The 23,774-nt window shown below is 43.7% G+C and overlaps 1 protein-coding gene across 1 annotated transcript in view; it reads right to left on the reverse strand.

The window, feature by feature from the left end:
- pkn1a (protein kinase N1a) overlaps positions 1 to 23,774 on the reverse strand; it is a 170,975-nt gene that overhangs the window by 105,463 nt on the left and 41,738 nt on the right. The window contains exon 2 of the mRNA XM_069927546.1: positions 12,201 to 12,501. Coding sequence (XP_069783647.1) covers positions 12,201 to 12,501 — 301 coding nt within the window. The remainder of the gene's footprint in view (positions 1 to 12,200; positions 12,502 to 23,774) is intronic.

A 23,774-nucleotide genomic window follows, 5' to 3' on the forward strand; every position in this document is an offset into this window, starting at 1 on the left:
ATTTCTCAATGTCACAATTGGCTGGAGACAAGAGACGGTAAGACCCAAGGGGAAGCCAAGATGAATCATCCACGTAGCCCCTCTGGCTGTGTCTTTTTCAGCCTTTGCTCCAGCCTTTTCATTCTGAGCCCTGCCTTTGACGATGGAGATGTTCCTGGAGCCTCGTCTTACTGTGGTAGTTCAAGTGCATCACAGGTTGTCAGATCCTTAACTCCGTTTATTGCATGTTATTTAGGACAAATATAATTGTGGATTGGAGATAGTGGCACCTCATTTTTAGGAGTGTTTGATGCTGATCCTGACATGTCCTTCTAAAGCAGCTGATCCCCTTGCTTAATAGTCCTGGCACAGAGGGCACAATGTCATGGCATGAGATGATGGTGGACATGCCCACTGGTCTGATGGGCCACGGCACCTCATGGAGGCCAGGTGAGCTGTTCCCCTTTGGCACCTTTGTAGTGCCATACCACACAATGGAAGATGGCCTCAGTGTGAAGATGGACCTCGAAAAGGTCACTTCATACCCTGTCCTTCAGGAATCGGCCACCTCAATCTCTGCTGGCGCCACCAACCCTCTCACAGTGAAGGACAATGAAGTCCCCACCCAGGAACCTTCTGTGCCCTTGAAAGTTTTGATGCTTCGTCCATGTTGTACAACATAGAGGAGCACTGATTCACCAGCTGAGGGAGGATGGTAGATGTTGGTTATGAGGATTCTTTGCTCATGTTTCACAATTCCATGGGATTTCCTGAGTGTGGAACCAATGTTGAGTACTCCTTGCCGCCTGGATGTTGCTGTGCCACACCTCGATGGGTCTGTCAAGCCAACCCACTTCCAAATGTTACGACTTTACAGACTTAATAATGTAAACTTGATCATCTCATCAATTTTTCCAACATTACAAAGAATCAGAAGCAGAGCAAAACTATCAGAGATTAAACAATAGGGAAATCACATCTGCACGTCAGCTTTCACCATTTTTAAAGCAACATATAACCTAGTGTCGAAAAGTCTGCATCTCCCTGCAAAATGTTTCATTTATGCTTCTTAACCGTCACTGTCCTGCCAGTAAACAACAGTTCAACTTACACTTTTGAACCTTTGCATGATTATAATAATCATAATCTCCTTCACATTCTCTGTTCCCATTCAGGAACAATCCCAGCTCTTTGCTGCTGCATAGAAGACCATTCAGCCCATCAATCCCACAAAGAATAGTCTGTCTTTTGGAACAAATTATTCATGCCCAATTCCCTGCTCTTCATTCTTAGCTCCACAATCACCTTCCCTCAGAGAACAGCCAAGACGTTGCTTGGATTGGGGGTGTGGGGGCTTTAGTCATGAGAAGTGATTGGATGAGTTTTTCCTGGAGTAAAGGAGACATTATGAATAGATTAGTTAGTGCAGATCATAATAATCCTTTTCCTCTGGTGGGCAGGTGGGGGGGTTTGAGAAGAAGAGTGCATGGATTTAAGGAGGAGGATTAGATGTGATCAAAGGAGAATGTCTGGAGTCTGCTGCCACAGGGGGTGGATACATTCAGAATATTTAGAAGCTTTGACACAGGTACTATAATAATCAAAGTAAATCAGATTCACATTTCCTATATATGGTCAGAGTACATACATGACATCACATACAATCTCAAGATTCTTTATCTGCAGGCAAGGCAGAATTACCACTTATTGGTAGTGGAAAAAAAATCTGTACACAATATGCACATGTAAACCAATAAAGAAATGTAAACAAACTGACTACGCAAAGCAGAGAGAAAGAAAAACTAAAGTACAAAAGTAAGGGTCCTGAAGTCCCTGATTGAGTTTGCGTAACTTACCATTGGGTAAACCACATTTGACTAACCTGTGATTTTGTTTTAAGCCAGGTAATGAAAAGTTTAATGAAGGGAATGATTTAGATGTTTATCAAGTATTTTTCAGAAGGAGGTTGCCAAAATTAGTTGACAGCACAATATGGCATGACAGGTAATCCAGCTGTGACCCAGGTTCATTCCTGACCTCAAGTGCTCTCTGTGTGGAGTTTGTGCATTCTACCTGCAACTGCATATGCTTCCCTGGGGAGATGGGGGGGGGGGGGGGAGGGCTCTGGTTTCCTCCCACATCCCAGCAAATTACTGTACCCTAATGTGGACGAATGACAGAAGTATCAGTGGGGGAGTGCATGTATGGCTGTGTCATAGAGGCCAGTGGAGGAAGGGGAAAGCGCAGTGCATTCTGAAGGCCAGCAGTCTCGATGGGCTGAATGGTCTCTTTCTGCATTATCAAGAAATACAGTAATAGAAAAGATTGTCAAGCCACGTTTATTGTCATCTGATTGTTTAAGGATAACCTGGTGAAACAGCATTCTCCAGTCTTTGGTGCAAAACATGCTGGCCCACAATCAGATGTAATACACATGCAATAAAACATAAATGTCTGCAGACACTGCACTGAAGCTCGCAGGTCAAACAAGCCCTTCATCAAGGTAACTTTATAACACAAATACAGACAAGCAGTCCACATGCAGGACAAATATTCATACGCACAATATTGTTTTGTAGCGGCTCACCACAAGGCAGGCAAACCGGCCCCGCTTGTAAGCCACACGTCGGGGCAGCCGGCCAAAATGGCCGGGGGTTTCCCTTCCTTCCAGTTCAGGGCTCAGAAACCCGCACCTGGGGACCACATGACACCCAGATGATGTCAGCGCCCTCCAGCGCGGTTCTCAGCCAGGTCCGGGCTGGGAGTATAAGTGCAGCCCAGCAGCCTGCAATAAACTAGTCTGCTCACTGAGCTCAACCCAACTGGTTGCGTGTGTTATTGCAGGAGCAGTGTAGCCGCCGCTACAGTTTCATGATTATGAGAGCCTCGGATGGTCAGTGTGAGCCGTTCCTTCGGTCGCTCAGCGTTCTCACTACCCATGGGAAGAAGCTGATCCTCAGCCTGGTGGCGGTGCCTCTGATCCTCCTAGATCTCTTTCCCAACGGGAGCAGCTGAAAGTTGCCGTGTGCAGGGTGGAAGGGGTCCTCATTGATTTTGCACGCCCTCTTCAGACAACGATCCTGGTAGATCACGTCACCATGGTGGGGGGGGGGGAGGGGGGGATGGAGGGTGGGGAAGAGGCTCTAGAGATCTCTGTCATTCTTATAGTCCTGTGGATTGACCTCTGATCCATTTCTCTGCAACAACCATATAACACTGTGATGTAGCCAGCCAGAACGCTCTCGATAGAGCTCCTGTAGAAGCTTCAATCTTCTCAGGAAGTGTATTCGCTGTTGCACCTTCCTGACAAGATAGAAAATGTGCCCAGAATAGTTCATTAGTTAAGTGAACTCTGAGGAACTTGATGAACTCCACTAAAGAGTTTGTACAGAATGGTTTGTAAAAACAAAGCCCATGAATTTGGAAGAACAGCATCAGCAAAGACAGGAAATTGGCTTCAGGGCAAAAAAGCAGAACAATGGTTGCTGGTAATTTTTCAGTCTCAAGATTGATGGATAGGAATGTTCCCTTGGAAGTCGAGACAAGGACTTTAATAAGGGTATGTTGGGTAATCTTTACAATTACATTTGATAGGCTGGCTGAATAGCAAGGAAGAAGAGGATGCAATAATTCATTTTTTTTCCCTCATCACTTTCTGGATCTGGACATCAGTGGAAAGGCCAACATTTATTGTCCATTCCTAATTCCCCGTGGTGGTAAGCCATTCTCTGATCCAGCTGCAGACCTGCTTCTGAAGGTACTCTCATGGTGGAATTAGGGAGGTACTTCCAGGATTTAGACCCAGTAATAATAAAGGACTGGGATGCTGTGAAATTCGGAGGGAAATTTGCTGTTCAGATTACTGACTCACGACTGCATTGCCAGATTGAGCTCCAACAGAATCCTCAACTTTGCAGGTAGCCGGACATCAGCAACAATGAGTTGCACTAGAGAGAAGAGGCGGAAAATCTCATGGCATGGTGCGAGAATGTCAACCCATCTCAACGCAGAAAACTCAAAGGAGATGATTGTGGACTTCAGGAGGACCAGGAACATCAATAACTGTAGAGGAGAGAGTGGAGAGCACCAGATTCCTTGGAGTTTACTTAACTAGTGATCTACCATGGATACACAACATCTCCTCACTTGTCAGGAAGGTGCAACAACGACAGCACTTCCTGAGAAGACTGAAACAGGCAAAGTTACAGGCCACCATTATGTCAACCTTCAACAGGAGTTCTATTGAGAGTGTCCTGGCTGGCTGCAATACAGTGTGGTATTGTACTGCAAAGAAATGGATCAGAGGATCATAAGAGCAGCCGAGAGTAGCCATCAGGAAAGAGATGTAGGAATATCAGAACCAGTATCACCAGTCTGAGGAACAACTTCTTTCCTTGGGCAGTGAGAATGGTGAACGACAAAAGAACTGCTCACACTAACCATCAGAGACTCTCATATTTACAAAACAATATATATTGATTTATTTATATGAATATTTGTCCTGCATGTGCATTGCTTGTCTGTATATGTGTTAAGACTGGTTGTGTGTCTGCTTGTTTTGAACGGAGGTTCAGAAAATGCTGTTTTGGCGGATGTACTTGTGCAATCAGACGATAATAAAATTGACTTCTACTGGTTAAGTCATGAGTTTGAGACGGTATAACAGTAACCAGTAACTGCAGTGGACGTAGACAGTCTGCACAGCAGCCAATGCACCATGTTGTAGAAGGAAAGGATGTTTGGATTGACGGATGAGGTGCCAAACAAGCAACCTACATTATCCTGAATCACAACAACTTTCTTCACAGCTTCAGACAGAGTTCATCATGATCTTGATTTGCTGGTGTGGAAAGGCACTGAGATGTAAGGATCTCCAGCTTCTGACTTGGTCGAGTAGCAACAGTGTTTACATGGCTAGTTTCAGTGAGTTCAGAAGATAATAGGAACAGAGGTAGGCCCATTAAATCTGCTCCGCCATTCTAATCATGAGCTGATCTATCCTCCCACTCAGCCCCACTCCCCAGCTTTCTCCCTGTAGATCTTGATGCCCTGACTCATCAAATACCTGTCAGTCTCTGCCTTAAATACACCCAATGACCTCACTTCCACAGCCGCCTGTGACAACAAGATCCGCAGACTCACGACCCTCTGACTAAAGAAGTCTTTTCGCATCTCTTTTATAAATTGACACCCCTTTATCCTGAAGATGTGCCCTCTTGCCCTAGACTCCCCCACTATGGGGAGTCCAGGCCTTTAAACATTCAAGATTCCTCTATGCTCCCCCCTCCTCATCCTTCTGTACTCCGTACACTTCAAGAGGTAACTAACGTTCCTCATATGCTAACCCTTTCATTCCTGGTATCAAAGGTCAATGGTCACCCACAGGGTTCGGATGAGAGGTCTACAAGGGTGATGCCATGGAATATCCTTTGGAGAGAGTCACTTATTGATCATGCCTGCTTGCTATCTAGTTCTTATGCAGGTGGGTGTGGACTGTTTCAGTCGAGAAGTTGAAAATGGAATTGAACATTGAGGAATCATGAACAAACGCCCCACTTCGGACTCTGTGAAGGAAGGAAGGATGGTAATGAAGATGAATGGACCTGCTGCGAGAATTTCCTGCAGCAATATCCCAGGGCTGAGATGATCAATCTCCAACAGCCACAACCATCTTCCCATGGCCGAGGCCCACTAACATCAGTTGCAGCGGCTCCTCAAACACTATCTTTATGACAAGGGCAGTCAATCTTGTTTAATCCCGAGAATTCAGCTGCAATGCCAGCTCTGAAACAGCTGTAAAGTGCTTGGAACTGTAGCACCAGGGTGCTTAGCGGGTCAGTCTCTGGAACTGGCAGGGCACAGTGAGTCATGAGAAAGGTATTTATATGAATGAGAGCATTGTTACAGCATGGAGACCATTGGCCCACTAAGTCCATGCCAGCTCCTTGTCGAGCTATCCCACAGTCCCTTTTCTCTCTAAGCCCCACGCCTTTCAAAATATTCTTTCTCATATTTATTTTTGAATCTGATGCTGTCTTTGATCTGAAGCAGCAATTATTTAAATAGCAGTGCTCTGGTTTCCTCCCACTCTCCAAAACGTACAGGGTTATTTGGGTATAATTGGGTGGCATGGGTCTCAATGACCAGAATCAGGCTTCTACTGTGTTATAAATAAAAAAAGATTCCAAGCCACAATGAAATTTTTAGTGTGGAAATAGAACCATGCATGTCCTCTCCTCAGCTTTAGTAGTTTTTAATATACAGTAAAATCCACGTTACCCGGAATTCAAGCAACCGGCAGCCTCAAGTAAATGGCAAAAAAAAATTTGTGGAAAATAAATAGGTTAAAAAAAATATGAAAGTTTAAAATTGGCGCCCCCAGCAGTTGGTTCACCAATCCAGACAACACACAGTCTCAAGCAACTGGAAAATTTACTTATTCGGCATCTATCAATACCGAGAGATGCCGGTTACTGAGGGTTTTACTGTAGCTGAATTCTTCATAGTCAATATTCTTCTCAGCACTGCCTCAGGGTAAAGATGACATCCTTCCACTCCAGCTATGTAGATTTGGAGGAGCCTATGATGCCAATCTGGGTTGAGTGGACTAGGCCACGATGGGAACAGGAGGAGGGGAGCAGTTGGGGAGTGCTGAGCTTCCATGTGTTCCCAGTGAGGAAAATCCACGTTCTTGGGGCCAGTTCAATGCTCCTGAGACTTACACCGTGGAACCAGGCTTATCTGCCAAACAATCTGCCCTCCTGCTGTAGTTTCTCACCCCTCCAATCCTCTTTCATCCATGGTGTTGTCCGTGTTCCTAAATGAAACCAACATTGCTGCCTTCACAACCTTGCCTTACTCCATTAACCCACTAACCTTTGAATGAAGAACTGTCACCTCACGTTCCTTTTAAATCCCACTCCCTCATAATTATGCCCTTTCATCTTACATTCTCCTACTCCAGAAAAACTTGACTATTCAACTTACAGAACTTCAGTCTCAAACTCCCACACTCTCAGAAAAACAGGCCCAGTTTTTCCCGTCTCTCCCGGTAACTCAACTTCTTAATCTTGGCAAGAACCTCGAAAAGTACTCCTGCATCATTTCCAACTTTATAATATCCTTCCTGGAGGTGACCAAAACTGCACACACTATCCCAAACATGGTCTCACCAATTCAGCATATTCAAGTATCCCAAATCACTACTCTGTGTGCCTGTGGTGCCATCTTTAAAGAGCCTCTTCTCCATAACACACTTTTGGCCCCTACTGTTACCAGAGTGTAGAGGCACTATAGATAGATTACAACTCCCAAAAGTCTAGTGAACTGGCACAGGATGTCGTAACATCATGACGTACCACGCATGGTTCAGCGTTTTAAAAGAATACCCACATGACTTGTGTAAATGAGTTCTGATTTACCTGCAACCGTGTGTGTTGTTATTTTGCATTCATCAGCCACCACTGCGTTTTCAGTGGCAACAAATGGTGACCCCAATGGGTCCAAAATGAGCTTTTGGACCATATGGATACTACAGTCGGTGCTGTTAAACTACCACCCTTCTGGACGGCGGAACCTGAACTATAGCTGAGGCACAATTTCACCTCTGGAAGGTCAAAGTGGACGCAACTCACTATTAACACCTTATCAGTGCCTTGGACCAAGCCACTGGCAAGTGAGTCAGTGACGTCCTGCACTGGAGCCTGGAGAGTGCAAATATGACACTCTAAAAGCACTCCTTCTGCAAATTTATGGCATGTCCCACAGAGAAAGGGCCACCAGACTGTTACACATGGAGGAGTTGGATAACTACGCCCCATCCGAACTAATGGACGACATGCTGTGCCTGGCATCCAGTCAACAGCCAAATATGTTATTCGAACAGCTCTTCCTGGAGAGGATGCCAGAAGACATTCGACTCTTATTATCACAGAGTTCTTTCTAAGAACTTAGGGTAGTAGCTGCAGAGGCAAACGTTCTGTGGCTGGCAAAAAAAAGACATACCAAAAGGTCTTCGGACAATGTCACAGAATCACAGCACCTCTGTTATTGACACACCAGCTCCTATAACGAGGCAACTTCTCATGTCGGGCAGATAGCCTGTCAACACTTCCTCCTGGTGTCTTCACAACCAGCATAGGGGAGTCAATGCATGTAGGCGCCCGTCACCCTGTGTGTTCTCTGGCAACACCCTGGCTGACTGTCATTAATGGCTGCGACAGTGGGCCGAAAATCTATGAGCCTTCTATATGTTTGGCATCAGTTATTCCAACGTAAATTTTTAGTGGACACAGTATTGGAGGTTAATGTTTTTCCACCAACTGGTTTCAATACACGTTAGCCTACCTCTAACCTCCAACTCACAGCAGTCAATAGTTCCAACATACCAAAATAAATCAATGTTCAGTTCGAGGGGAATATTTACACGTGGCCTTTTTATTATAGCAGCAATGTCATGATCGCTACTCGGGGCTGATTTCTTTCGAGCTCATTCGTTCATGTTGGATTTAAAGGGGCCTCCAAACTATTCGCCTGGGAGAATCGCATGTTCCTGTGCTATGCCTTCAAGCCCTGCGTTAGACTATTGATAAGTTCTTCAAACTTGTAGAAGAGTTACAACTCTTAGTTTACAACTCCGTAGTTTTCGACCCCCACTGTGAAATATGGAGTAACTCACCATATTTCTTCTAAGGATCCTCCCATTCATGCTAAGGTAGAGAAACTGCAATTAGCTAAACAAAATGGAAGAGCTGGGGACAATTTGCAGGTCCGACAGCCCATGGGCATCTCCATTACATTTAGTCCAGAAATGCAGCAGAGAGTGGAGACCTTGTGGAGATTATAGATGGCTTGACGTTGCCACTATACCAGATCGCTACCCTATTCAATATTTTTCAGCGAATTTGCACGGGGCAAAAATCTTTTGAAAAGTGGACTTGGTGCGGAGATATCACCAGGTTCCAGTGGAACCGGATGACATCCCAAAAACAGTAATAACTACCTCTTTCGGATTGTTCGAATTTTTATGTATGCCTTTTGGGTTAAAAAATATAGCTCCAATCTTTCAGCAAGCTATGGACCACGTAATTGACTATGCGGTTCTCGCTGCTCCCCAAGCACAAGACGGTGATGTGGAGTTGTATAACCTCGATAACCAACCTACAATGGAAGGATGTGCAAATCGATGCCGATGGCAGCTGCTCTTTTGCGACGTATCAACAGGACATCCACGGTCAGTGGTTTCAGCTTCATGGAGACGTCGCCTTTTTGATTCTGCCCATGGTCTTTCTCATCCATCCATCAGATCCACTGTTCATCTGATTCAGACAGCTTTGTTTGGTGCGGTCTGAAGAAAGATGTTGCGCAAATGGCCAGATCTTGTGTAGCTTGTCAAAAAGTCAGAATCCATCAGCATACGAAAGTACCGCTACAACCCTTCCCACTGGTAACTTGCCGCTTTGACCATGTCCATGTGGACACTGTGGGACCGACTCCAGTTTCATGAGGATGCCGCTATGTCTTCATGGTGATCAATTGGTTTACGAGATGGCCTGAGACAGTCCCCATGGCGGATACTTCTATGGACACTTGTGCACGAGCATTCCTTAATTCTTGGGTGGCTTGCTTCGGCCTACCGGCGCACATCCTTCTGACAGAGGACATAAATTTACATCTTCATTATGGATGGCCTTATCTTGGCTGCTTGGGTCTAGGTTTCATCATACAAGCGCCTATCACCCGCAGTCTAACAAGATGGTTGAACGATTCCATTGTCACCTTAAATCAGTCCCTCTGACCATTGAGTCCCTGATCACTATCACTCTCCTTTTCTCACCTTCCCTTCTGATCTTACCTGCTCCTTTTAGAGCGGGGGTCTCCAAAGTGGTCGATATCAACCCCTGGGGGTTGATGAGACAATCCAAGGGGTTAATAAACGCCAGAGAGGTTGAAAGGGGGGGGGGGGGGTTCGATAAACGGCTGGGGAGGGACGTCAATTGAACTTTTATGGTCGAAAGAAGGAGCATGTCTACAGTAAATAGCGCCTATCACGGGGTGGCCAACCTCTCGTGAGAGCTGGCCTTGGTTGCCATCATGTTGTATTTGGCTTTGGCATCTTAATAAGTAGAGAGTGAATGACTGATGGAACGGAGGAGGAGGTATGTGTCCAACACCACCACCACTCCCCCCTCCACCTGTCCAGTGCCGCCAGCCCACCCACACCCCCCTCATTTGATGCTGCCACTTCCCAACCCCCCAATTTGATGCTGCCATCACTCCCCAGTCTGATACTACTGCCACCACCACCCTCTTCCCCTGCCTCCTCCGGGATTCCATACCTGGGGGTCGATGGTCTAAAACAGGGGTGTCAAACTCAAATTCACGGAGGGCCAAAATTAAAAACTTGGACTAAGTCGAGGGCCGAACTAAATATTTATTGAAAATTTTCAACAACATCTGCATGTTTTCTCTTCTTTCAACATATGTAATGTTAAACTTTTTCTTATTAAAATAAATGTTTAATAATAGTTTTGGATAAACTATGTCATTGTCATTGGCCCATTTCCTTTAGCGTCTGAAACTGTGCACATGACGAGTCAATGAAGGATGATTAAAGCAGTGGTCTTCAAACTTTTTCTTCCCACCCACAGACCACCTTAAGCAATCCCTTACTAATCACAGAGCACCAATGGCACAGGGACGCGAGTGGAAAGAAAAAGGTTGAGAACTGTTGTATTGTGGTAACTCCACATCTGATTAGGTTAATTGTTAGGCAAGTGGTCAGAGAAGGACCCCCCACCCCCACCCAAAGAAAGGCTTAAATCACAGGAACAAAATAAGCTTCCATCTCACTGCTCCCAATCTTACACACAGTCCTGATGTGGAATGTGGGGTCACAGCTCCACGTTCACCCGAGTTCAGGTGCTGTCTGTGTGGAGTTTGTATGCTCTCCCCTTGTCTTGGACCAACAGGTCGGTCGCCTGACAAAGGCACCCGAACCCCCCGTCGAAACGCCGGCGTCCGGGGCGGTGGAGGAATTGGCTGAGAAGAGCACGTTGCTCCCACCCCCCCTCCCATGGTTGGAGAGGGATTAGACTGCGATCTCACGGCGCCGGGCTCGCCTCCAACAAAAGGAGCGGGAGGCAGGGTCCGCCGCGCACGGAGCGAGGGGGAAGGCATCGCAACGGGACGTTCGGTCCGGCGTCGCCGCTGAAGCGCAGACCCAGCGAGGATGGTCCCCAACTCCAGCCGCGCCTGTATGCCCGGGAGCCGGGCGGGCTGAGTGCGGCACTCCGATCCCCGGGATTCGGGACTCTTGAGATCCCTCCACACCTCTGGCGTCTTCATTTTCACCTTCAGTGCGCGGCGGCCAGCGGGCCAACTCTAATATATATTTAATCTGATCTCGCGGGCCAAATATAATGATGTCGCGGGCCAAATTTGGCCCGCGGGCCAGAGTTTGACCTGTGTGGTCTAAAAGGTTTGGGGACCCCTGAGATCCAGCATGGGACATACAGCACAGGAACTGGCCCTCAGGCTCACATGTCTGTACCAAACAGGATGCCTGCAGGTGATACATACACCACTATTCCCTGTATATTCCCACTTCTATCTAGAAGTCTCATGCATGCTCCTATTGTACATGTACCTGCTTCTTTTACTGTCATCAGCAGCTTGTTCCAGGCACCCAATTCTCTCTCTCTCTCTCTCTCTCTCTCTCTCTCTCTCTGTAAAAAAATTAAAAGCCTCTCTCACCTTAAACGCATGATTAGCCAGGGAAAAGATTCAGACTGCCCACCCTATCTGTACCCCCCTATAACTTTATGAACCCTCAGCTTCCAATGCTCCAGACCAAATAACTGATGTTTGCCCAACCTCTCACCATAGCTCGCCCCATCTAAACCAAACAGCATCCCGGTGAAGCTTTTCTAGACGCATTCCAAAACTTCGACATCCTTCCAGTCGGAGGATAGAGTTCGTGAACACACGGTGAGAGGGTTAGAGCAGGAGGGAAGGGTTCAGATTTATAAACAATTGGGATATCTTCTGGGACCTGTTCAAGAGATCTGCAATGGGGGGCGACCAAAACTGCATGGCTAGGGATCCCCAGGAATCATTGAGAGGTTACACTTCCCTCTCCTCACCCCCAAAGAATACAGTCCTCAGGAACAACCCAGGAGTTACTTTCAACACATTATCCACATAAATAATTCTAGCATTACCTTGCAGTTCCTCAGGATCCTTCACCATAATATGTGCATTGAGGTCCTGCAGCTGCACGTGCAACTGCTCCAGTTTTCGATTGGAGTTTTTCAGGATGTGTTCCACATTGGAGAGATTCTTTTTATCAGTTGTCACCTTCCGCAAATTCTCTGCACCTTCTTTTATTTTCAGCTCCTTCCTAATCTCCCGTTTAATCTGCTCTTTGGCTTCATCCAACTTCTGCTGGAACGAAGTGTCTGAGAAATCTGAGCTGTGATCAAATGCAAGTTGTTCAAAAATTGGCATAATTCCAGGATCACCCTGCAAAGAAACAAAAATAAATAAATGCAGTTGTCTTTCTACGCATTAGACAGTTGGAAATTTCACTGCAGAAGAGATCCAATCTTATTTCGACACAATGCTAAAAAACCTGAGAGGATAACAGAGTGAAGGATTTGTGAGGACACTAAAAGTCACTGTGTATGTTAAATAGGCCATAGCCTAAACAAAACTGGAGTTAAATCACAATCCTGAAGGTACAGAATGCTTGGAACACAAGAAATGTGAAGAGTTTGGGTTTGCATAATCGATGCAAGGCAAAAATAGGATGCTGAACGGATTTTCTAAAATAACACTATGCTTCAAATTGAAAAAGATGAGAATAAATCAACTAAGGAATAAACTTCAAAGTCTTTAGCTTTCTCTCTTTTTTTAATTGCTTGTTTATACAGGTAGTCCCCAATGTACGACTGTAATGTGGACTGAAGAGTTGGTTGCATCTTGGAATGGACGCAAGTTGGAATTGTGCCCGCATGCGTGGAGTACCGAAGCCTTAAAACAAACTTATTTATTAAATCTTTTTTTGACACTAACAAGTTAAAGCTTCCTGAATTTGTCGATCAACCTTAGCGAATCTTTCTACATTCTGGTCCATGCTTGCCTTGTTAGTCAGTGTTCCAGGGTCCTGGGCAGGCTACAGCCATCTTAATTCCGGTGCACATATGCGAGGCTTCCATTGGCGCATGCGCAAGCCTTCGGTGGGCACATGCATCCTGACGATATTGAAATTACATCCTTAACTCTCGTGCATGTGCCCACCGAACTCCAATACCGCACATGCGCCTACCAAAGTCTTGCTTTGCGCAATTGCACAGGAATCAAGATGGCCACGGCCAGCCCTGGGCGTATGTGCGGATGGTTGCAAGTCACCTAGGTCATAAGTCATGGAGTACCTGTACAATGTCCACAACTCCACCCATCTGTATCATCTGCAAACTTACTAACCCCTACACCTACTTTTCAGCCAACTCCTTCATATACATCTCAAACCGTCTGAGTCCCAACCCCTGGAGAGCACCACCGGTCACGGGCTTCCAGACTGAATAGCAGTCACCACCACCACCCTATATTCCATGGAGGAACTCAGCAGGTCAGGCAGCATCCGTGGAAGCAAAAGATAGTCAGCATTTCAGGACAAAATGCTTTTGCCTTCCATGGATGCCGTCCAACCTGCTGAGTTCCTACAGTATATTGTTTGTTGCTCCAGAGACACTGAGTAGCCATGTCTCCATAGTAAATTATGAAAATCTGTAAAAACTCAAAATGCTGGAGAAACTCAGCTGGTCAAACAGTGTCCTTTATGTAACAAAGGTAAAAATACATAACCGACGTTTCGGGCTTGAGAGTGTATAAAAGTGTGTCGGCGGCCGTACAAACAAAAGCCTTGTCTCCATGACTGCCACAACATCACACTTCCACATATCGATTCAGATTCTTGGTTCATCTGCCCGACCCATTGCACTTCTCTGCATTAAAATAAACACACTTCAGCCCCTACCACTCCCCCTCCCCAACCTTGTGAACTCCCTACCACAGTTACTTGTGGAGGCTAATTCATTAGATGAATTCAAAATGGATTTGGATGTAGTCCTATTGGCTGAAGAGTTATAGAGGACTGAAATCATATGATCAGCCATGATTACATTGAATGGTGGAGCAGGCACGAAGAACTGAATGGCCTTCCCTTGCTTCTATGTTTCTAAAAACAAAATTCTGGAGATACTCAGCAAGTCGGCACATCTGTGGCAGATCATGATTAACATTTCACATCAAAGAACCTTGGTCAGAACAAAATATGCTGTTAAGCTGTAGGGATGGGCAGGGAGTGAGGATGTCTGGGATGGCATAGTTATAAGGATATCAGGTTAATGTGCGAATGGGAGCAGTTAGAGAGCATGGTTGCAGGGAAAAGCACATAAACAACAGAGCTGTGGGCTTAGAGTCAAAAGATCTTACAACATGGAAATGGACCCTTCAACTGAACTAGCCCATGTTGTGTCTCCAAGCTGGTCCCATTTGGCCCATATTCCCATAAACCTTTCCGATCCATGTAACAGTCTAAGTATTTCTAAGACTTTTATTGTACCTACATCTACCACTTCGCTCAGCACCTCTACTCCATTTGCAACGACAGTGAGCTCCCAGTGGCCAACCATTTCAATTTTGAAACATGCAAATTTGTTTTCTGATGTGTCAAAAAAGGACGTCAGTAATTTATCATGATGTGGATGTGGGAGAGGCAAGTCCCATAAAACAACACCCATATAGAATAAACATTCAGAAGAGTGAAATCATGGATCAGGAGGATGAATATATGTTGAAAAATTATACTATTTGAACTTCAAATTCAGATTGGAGTTCTTCTTGTGTTCTGGATCTGAAAACAGATGGAATGGTTAGGTTCTATACAGATTACGGGAAGGTTAATTCAGTAACTAAAACAGATGCTTATCCTATTCTGAGAATAGATGACTCTATTGATAAAATTGGGAAAGCTAAATTTCTTACTAAGGTGGATTTGTTGAAAGGTTACTGGTGTGCGCCTCTATCTGAGAGAGGAAAGAATATTTTGGTTTTTGTAACTTCATCTGGTTTATATCTGTTACTTTTTGGCATGAAAAATGCCCCTCAACCATTCCAAAGAATGATTAATTCGGTAATCCAAGGGTTGACACATACAGATGCTTATATTGATGACTTGGCCACAAAAAGTGATACGTGGGAAGGACATCTGAGGGAATTGGACAAATTGTTTACAAGACTATCCAAAACAAACTTAACTGTTATTCTAGCAAAAGGTCAATTTGCAAATGCCACTGTAACATACTTGGGTCTTGTAGTTGGTCATGGCAAAGTTGCACCTATTCAAGCTGAGGTGAATGCAATTTCTGAATTTCCTATTCCCAATGGCAAGAAAGCAGTGAGACGGTTTTTAGTACTGGTAGGATATTATAGGAAATTTTGCTGAGGTTGCTCTTTTTTTAACCAATCTTTTGAAAAAAGGAGAGAAATTTGTGTGGACTAAAGTTTGTCAGAGAGCTTTAGAAAATTTAAAGGAGATGCTATGCCATTGCCCTGTTATAAATTTTGATTTTCACAAACCATTTTCTTTAGTAGTGGATGCCTGTGAGGTGGAAGCAGGTGCAGTTTTATTACAAAAACATAATTGACTATCCAGTTACCTACTTTTCAAAAAAATTCAATTCAGTCATCAAAGGAATTATTCTACTATTGAGAATGAACTGTTGTCTATAATATTTGCTCTGCAGAGTTTTGATGTATATCTCGGTACCTCTCATGAACCAATTGTGATATTTACTGACCACAATCCTCTGGTGTTTTTGAATAAAATGAAGAATAAAAACAAAAGATTGTTAAACGGGAGTTTAATATTGCAAGAATATAATCTGCAAATTATTCATATCAGAGGTACAAATAATGTGATAGCAGATTGTCAAGATGTTAAAATTGATAGTGTACAGAAATACTCTCAACATTGGGTTACATTTTCATAACATTGTGTACTGTTATCTCTAGTGATTGTAGTCAGTTTAGTTAGAACTGAATTTTAACTTGAGTTAAAATTCTTTTGTAGTGAGAAAGTGTGACAGATTATGTTATATTTTATATTGTATATAGATATGTTTTAAAGGAGATAAATTGTAGCAGTTTTTTTTACAAACACCAAAAGAGATCTCATTTAAAATGCCAGAGCTCTACTCAAGCCAGACAGTTCAGGGTCCGGGTGCCTTTGCAAAAACCAATCCCTATAAGGATTTCACAAGTAGGTGTTAATTGCACATGCTGAGGAGTAATGGATTATTGTTTTGGAAAGCAACAGATGAACGAACTTGGAAGATAAGGTCCAGAGCTACGGTCTATCTGAGTGGAGTTGGCTGGCTGTTCTTAGAAGGTCATGTGGTTTTCTCTGTGAGTGAGAGAGGAGAGAGAGAGAGAGAGAATTCAGTTCTACAGTTCAGCAGCAGCAGCTGGGATCGGAACAGGACGAGCTGGGAAGCTTGTGGAAAAACCCCATTTTGAAGACGGGTTGTTAGTGCAAAGTCCTTGTGGTCCATATACAAGAGGAGAAGACTGGCTATCTAATGTTTCACTTGAAATAAGGGGGAAGAAAAAAGGAGCTCTGTGGTGACCTAAAAGAAGTTATCATCTAGAAAACCCTGATGTGGCAAGTTTCTTTGGCAAGACACTGAATTGGCTGATCTAAAGGAATCAGCTGTGGGTGTCCAATAAGCAACAAATCTCTCTCTGTAAACCAACAAGAACCTTCTTGGCAAGTAACCATTTACTTTTCAAGAACCAAAGCCTGGTGAAATTCATAAATGTTCAATTCTGTGCACAGTATAAGAATTGCCTGCAACCAGTGAACTTGGAAGAGTGAGAAGTGAAATTAGACTGTGAATCAAATAAATTTTCTGAACTTACACACACATTACATACACGTGCGCTTAGAATTAGAAGGGGGTTAAGTTAGGTTAAGTTAATAGTGATAAGTTAAAGTTTGATCATGTTTTCATGTTTAAAGATAATTAAAAGCAACTTTTGTTTAAGCAACCATTTGTCTTGGTGAATTTCTATTGCTGCTGGGTTTTGGGGTCTGAGCTTTTAACACAGGTCACACTCTCACGCTCATATGTCTGTCCGCGGCCTCATGTCCCACCCGGACCACCCACAAACATTTTCTGTCTGGGCACCCTCCAGCCACATGGTATGAACATCGACTTTCCTCTTTCCATTAAACCTGCTTGCCTTTTCTTTCCCCTCCCCCTTTCCTATTTTTCCAGTTCTTTCATCCACACAGCCTTACCTTCCCCCCTCCCCTTCCTTTCTCCACCTTTCATCTCCTGCCTTGCCAACCCCTCCCAGCACCCTATATGTTATGATGTTTGCTGGCATTTTCTCATACTTTGATGAAGGGCTCAAACCCTTTGCAACATAAAGGACACAGTTTGACCAGCTGAGCTTCTGCAGCATTCAACCATGGTGTCTACAGAATTTTGTGATTTACTTTCTACCACTTCCTCTAGCAGCTTATTCCACATGCCCAACACATTCTAAAAGGTGCCCTCAGGTTCCTCTTAATTCTTTTCCCCATCACCATAAATCTAAGAGTATCCACTACTCCCAGGGGAAAAAAAAAATTGGTAATTGATGCAGATCAACCAATCAATAGCAATGGTCAACAAAGATTCTGGTTCCTGAACACTTCTGGGTGTATTTTAAGCTGATCATGAAAAATCATAATTTCAATTTTCCTATCACGTACTATTTTAGACATAACCTATTTTTGTGATTTTCTGTCATATTTTAAGTTTACCAAGCATACTAAACCACGGAGTGCAACATGTCATTGAACATTTATCAATGCTGGCACCTATTGCTGGACACTGACATGAGAGGCATCAGATGTTGAGTACAAATGAAAATCAGCAGCAAAACATTTTTTTAGTCAGTTGAACTAACGCATCATTATACGATTAAACATGCTAAATTCAATAAAAGTTCATTTAATGTTTCTCCAACTTCCTATGTGATATAGCAAATCTGAAATTATCTTTGTGTTCCGTTTTAAGCTATCTATCATAATCTCCAATTTATTTTCAGGAAGCAAACTTTATGAAAAAAATAGTTGTCCAGTGTAATTAAACAATATTTCTGATTTATTGTCAGACATCACATACAACCCTGAGATTCCTTTCTCCTGCAGGCAAGGCAGAATTACCACTGATTGGTAGTGGAAAACACTAAACTGTACACAACGTACACATATAAAGAAATGTAAACAACTGACTGTGTAATGCAGAGGGGAAAAAACAAACAGACAGTAAAAAAAGTCTTCTTCTGGCTATCCATTCCACAGGATGATGATGGTTCCTTTCAATCAGTTTGTAGGGTTTGATATGATACCCCACTCCTCAGAAATGAATAGCGTGTGCGTGAATGGATTTGAGGTGAGTAAAGGTTGTACCCACCCTCTTGACATCACCTCCCAGATCCACTGACACGGTGAGGTCCAAGATAGTTGGGGGAAGTTCTGTTGCAGTGAATGGCCAGACCACGTTTCAACGCAAAGATGCCCTTTCCACACTTCACAGCACATGTTTGCTAGATGGCCACTGGCCCTAGGAGAGGGTTCGTCCGCCCTTTGACAGGCCTTGTTTTTCATCCTGCAAGATGTCAAGCAAGGTGAAAAAGTAAGTCCTTAAATGAGTCCCTGATTGAGTTTGTTGTTGAGGAGTCTGATGGTGGAGGGGGAGCAGCTGTTCCTGAACCTGGTGGTGTGAGTCTTGTGGCACCTATACCTCTTTCCTGATGGTAGCAGCGAGAATAGAGTGTGTGCTGGGTGGTGTGGACCCTTGATGATTGCTGGTGTTCTAAATCCGGAAACTTGCAAGGTGCCCAGGCAGAGGTTGAGAGCATGAGTGGGGCCTCACTGTAACAGTGCAGGCCACAAAATGATCATGAGGAGTGGGAGTGGGATGTCAAACTAAAGTGTTGGGAAACAAGAAGCTCAGCTGTGGAGAGAATGTGTGCTCCACACGGCTGTCCCCCAATCTGCGCTTGCCCCTTCAATGTGGCAGAGAGCCACTGAACACTGGAAGCAGCAGATGGGATTGAAAGAATCGCAGGAACATCACTGATTCACCTTGGAAAGGTTGTCTTGTCCCTGGAGAGTGGAAAGATTCTAGTATCTGCAGTATCTTGTGCCTTCATGGCCTCCAAATTTTGAAATATCCTCCCTGACACCTGCCTTCTCCCACATCAACGTCACCTCTGAAATTAAACACTTTGCTATTGGAAGCCGAAGCTCTTTGCATCTCTCCAGCTTTGTGAGATATGGCCTAATATGGACTCAAAGGTTTTCTTAATAACATTCTTATGAAGTACTTTAAAATATTTTATTTGTTTATGACATTATCTAAATAAAGTTTATGGCTCAAGGAGCAAGGATTGTGTGGAAAAAGTTAGACTAAACGCCTATTTTTGAGCTGCAAATCTAAAAGCCTCTGCATTTTTTAAATACAGTGAAACCCCAGTATCCAGAACCTACTGGGATTGGTCGATGCCAGATAAGTGAATTTTCCAGTTGCTTGAGATTGCGTGTTGCGTGATTAGTGAACTAACGGCGAGTCGTGCCAATTTTAAACTTCCGTATTTTTTTCCTATCACTTTTTTTTGACTGTTGCTTGAATGGCAGAAAGCAGGGTTTTTACTGTACATACATTTACACAGCAATAATTTCCAGAGCCAAAAACAAAGAGGAATTCAAGGAGCCAAGCAGCATCTGTGGAGGCAGAGGAATAGTCAACATTTCCAATTTAGAACTGAGCACTGAGCATATGGATGGGAGAACGGCAGGGGCTAGAGGTGAAAGGTGGTACCAGATGACAAGGGAGATTGGGATCACCCAGCACCAGCTCAGAGAGTGGCTGTGATGAAGCTGGGAGCCTGCAGCTACTGGGCCATAGATAGGGACTGTTCAGGAGAAAGAGAAATAAAGGGGAAAGATGGGGGGGTGGGGCGGGGAGCACAGTGGTGGAAGGAGAAGGTGCAGAGAAAGAGGCAGGAAGGAAAAAAAAACTAAAGGAGACCGAGAGGCTGCATATACTACAATCTGACAAGGGGAACCAGTCAAGGGAGGGATGGTGGGCAAATGCAGCTGGTTGGGGAAGAGTATAGGACACCCAATGAGTAGAGCAGGAGGTAAAAAGCTTCGTCCCCTGGGCCAATTGGAGCCCATTGCCCATTTTTAATGGCTCAGGGTGAATTTTAAAAATAAAATGGAATATGGCCATTAGAATATAGTCTCGAACAATAAATTACACTGTATGTACATTGCACATCCTGGTTTCGATACAAGATGCTGCTGCCATTTGAACAATTACTAGACCAACCGTTAAAATGTTATTCATGAAGAAAACGTTTACCTCAATTAAAAAAACCTTTTACCTTAGTTTAGAAAAGTTTACCCCAGTTTAAAAAAAGTTTACCTCATTTGATTAAACATGGTTGAACCAAAAAGATTGAAAATGGAAAGGGAGTACCAAAAATTTCACAGAATTTCACTTTTTCACAGAAGTCAAGGGGAAATGTGTTTGTTTCATTTACAAGGAATCTGAAATATAATAGCCTATCTTTAATAGTCATCTACAGATTTATTCATTACAACATAATCACTAAGGTGGACACTTGGGCCATGAACTGTATTCAATGTTGGAGACGGCTTTATCCCTTTCTTATTTTGCACCCAGCTTTTTATTTTGCACTGTTTTGAATAAGTTTTTAAGAGTGTTATTGTATTCATTTAAATTAAGAGCAACTGATATAAAAATGCCTACAGTAATATGTGAGCATGTCAATAAACTATTGTAATGTCAACATTTAAACTGTTCAATAGTGCTGTTGATAGAAAATTAATTTTTGAGGGCAAAGGCTTTTCTGGTCTAAAATTTTTTTTAAAGTGTAACTGGTTGAAAATTTCCAGGCTTAATTTGACCCAGGACTCACCCTTGCAATGAAGAAGGTCGAGGACAGTCAGGTCTAGGGAGGGTGGGGAGGGGAGTTGAAATGGTAACACAATTAGCAGCTCCAGATGCCACTGTGGACAGAGCCAAGATGTTCTACAGAACAGATGCCTGGTCTCTTCTCGGTCTGGCTGACGTGGAGTGAGTCACAAGGACCACCATCAACATATACAGTATTCTAAAAGGAGCTAGATGTGGCCCTTATAGGTGAAGAAGGGGTATGGACAGAAACATGGAATATGGTTATATGATTTGCCATGACTGTATTGAAAGGTGGAGCAGGCTCAAACACCTTTCCTTGCACCAATATTGTGGGGTAGCCATGTTTCCTGAAAAAGGAGGGTATTTCACTTGACCTGGAAGAGAAAGCCATATCTTGAGAACAGATGCAGCCAAGACAGAGAAACTCAGAGAAGATGCTGAGGCGGGATAATCCATGTAGCTGGAGGAGTCGGTGGCTTTATGCAAAATATCACCCGAGACTCAGAGGTCCAGAGAAGGGAGGGCAGCATCAGAAATGGCTTGAGGGACGGTGCAAAGTTGATGCAATTGACAAGTTCCATATGAGTGCAGGAGGCCACACCAATGCAGTCATCAATATTAAGGAGGAAGAATTAGGAGTGCTGCTGAATTATTTCTCAGTCCAGTGCTGAGAGAATTCCTCAAAGACATATCCCCAAAGAATTTATTTGTGCCTGCACATGAGGGAAAATCCACAGACTTTTGTAGAATTGACAGAAAACAAAAATAAATCAATTTACAAATCAATGAATTCATCAGGTCTGAACTGTGTATTTATCATCAGTGGGCTCCAGAAGGGAAAGAACCTGCTCTTCCTTTGTGAACCCAAATATCTCCCAGATTTTGGATCTGCATAAACAGAAACTGAGATGAAATCAAGTGATTTCTAGCTTGTGGAAAGAGTGAAACAGGGAAGTCTGCAGATGCTGTGATTGTAGTAATAGCACACAAAATTGCTGGAGACTGGCTGAGTTCCTTCAACATATGTGTTTTTTTTTACTAAATTTATGTAAAAACAGCTGGATGAAAAAGCAAGAACAAATCCAAAATGCTGTTTGCATCTATCCCTGGGGTTCCAGTACATGCTACAGATTTATACTATATGAGAAACAAAGGAACAAAGTATGAGTCAAGCAAAGGAAACTGTTGTTGAATGGATGTTAAAATTGGATGAGCTGAAGGTGTGGATTGATACTTGGAAGTATGATGTGGTAGCGATTAGTGAGACATGGTTGCAGGAGGGATGTGATTGGCAACTGAATATCCCTGGGTTTCGTTGTTTTAGGTGTGATAGAGTCGGAGGGGCAAGAGGAGGTGGGGTTGCATTGCATTGCTTGTCAGGGAAAATATTACAGCGGTGCCTAGGAAGGATAGATTAGAGGGCACATCCACGGAGGCTATTTGGGTGGAACTGAGGAGTAGGAAAGGAGAGGTTACACTTGTAGGGGTGTATTATAGACCACCCGGAGGGGACCGAGACCTAGAGGAGCAAATCTGTAGGGAGATAGTAGATATTTGTGATAAGCACAGGGTTGTAATTATGGGAGATTTTAATTTTCCACATATAGATTGGGAAACATATTCTGTGAAAGGACTGGATGGGTTAGAGTTTGCAAAATATGTGCAAGATAGTTTTTTACAACAATATGTAGAGGTGCTGACCAGAGAAGGAGCAGTGTTAGATCTACTGTTGGCAAATGGGATGGATCAAGTGACGGAGGTTAGTGTTGGCGAGCACTTCGGGTCCAGTGATCATAATGCCATCAGCTTCAATGTCATTATGGAAAGAGAGAAGTCAGGGCCAAGGGTTGAGGTTTTTGATTGGGGAAAAGCTAGATTTGAGGAGATGCGAAAGGACTTGCAGGGTGTGCATTGGGACAATTTGTTTTATGGGCAGGATGTAGTAGAGAGATGGAAGTCTTTTAAAGATCAGATTTTGAGAGTGCAAAAGCTTTATGTTCCTGTTAGGTTAAAAGGAGGGGCAAAAGGTTTGAGAGAGCCGTGGTTTTCAAGGAATATTGGAAACTTGGTTCGAAGAAAAAGGGAGGCGTACATTAGATATAAGAAGCATGGAGTTAAGGAGATGTTTGAAAGATACATTGAATGTAAGAGGAATCTTAAGAGAGGAATTAGGAAAGCTAAAAGAAGGTATGAGGAAACTATGGCAAGCAGGGTGAAAACTAATCCAAAAGAGTTCTACAAATATGTTAATGGTAAGAGGTAAGCTAGAGACAAAATTGGTCCCTTAGAGAATCAGAGCGGAAAACTGTGTGTGGAGCCTAGAGAAATGGGGGAGATATTGAACAGTTTCTTTTCTTCGGTATTCACTAAGGAGAAGGATATTGGGAGATGTGAGATATAAAAAGCAAATTGGGTAAATATGGGGAATATAGAGATTACAAAAGGTGTAGTTTTAAGGCTTTTGAAGAATATAAAGGTGGATAAGTCTCCGGGACCAGACGGAATCTTCCCCAGGACATTGAGAGAAGTGAAGGAGGAAATAACAGAGGCTCTGGCGGTAATTTTCCAAATGTCATTAGATATGGGGATAGTGCCGGAGGATTGGCGCATTGCGCATGTGGTTCCGTTATTTAAAAAGGGTTCAAGGAGGAAGCCTGGCAACTATCGGCCTGTAAGTTTGACGTCTGTGGTAGGTAAATTAATGGAGAAAATTCTTAGAGATAGTACTTA

The sequence above is a fragment of the Narcine bancroftii genome, chromosome 3 (genome assembly GCF_036971445.1).
Source record: "Narcine bancroftii isolate sNarBan1 chromosome 3, sNarBan1.hap1, whole genome shotgun sequence".
In the NCBI taxonomy this organism is placed as follows: domain Eukaryota; kingdom Metazoa; phylum Chordata; class Chondrichthyes; order Torpediniformes; family Narcinidae; genus Narcine; species Narcine bancroftii.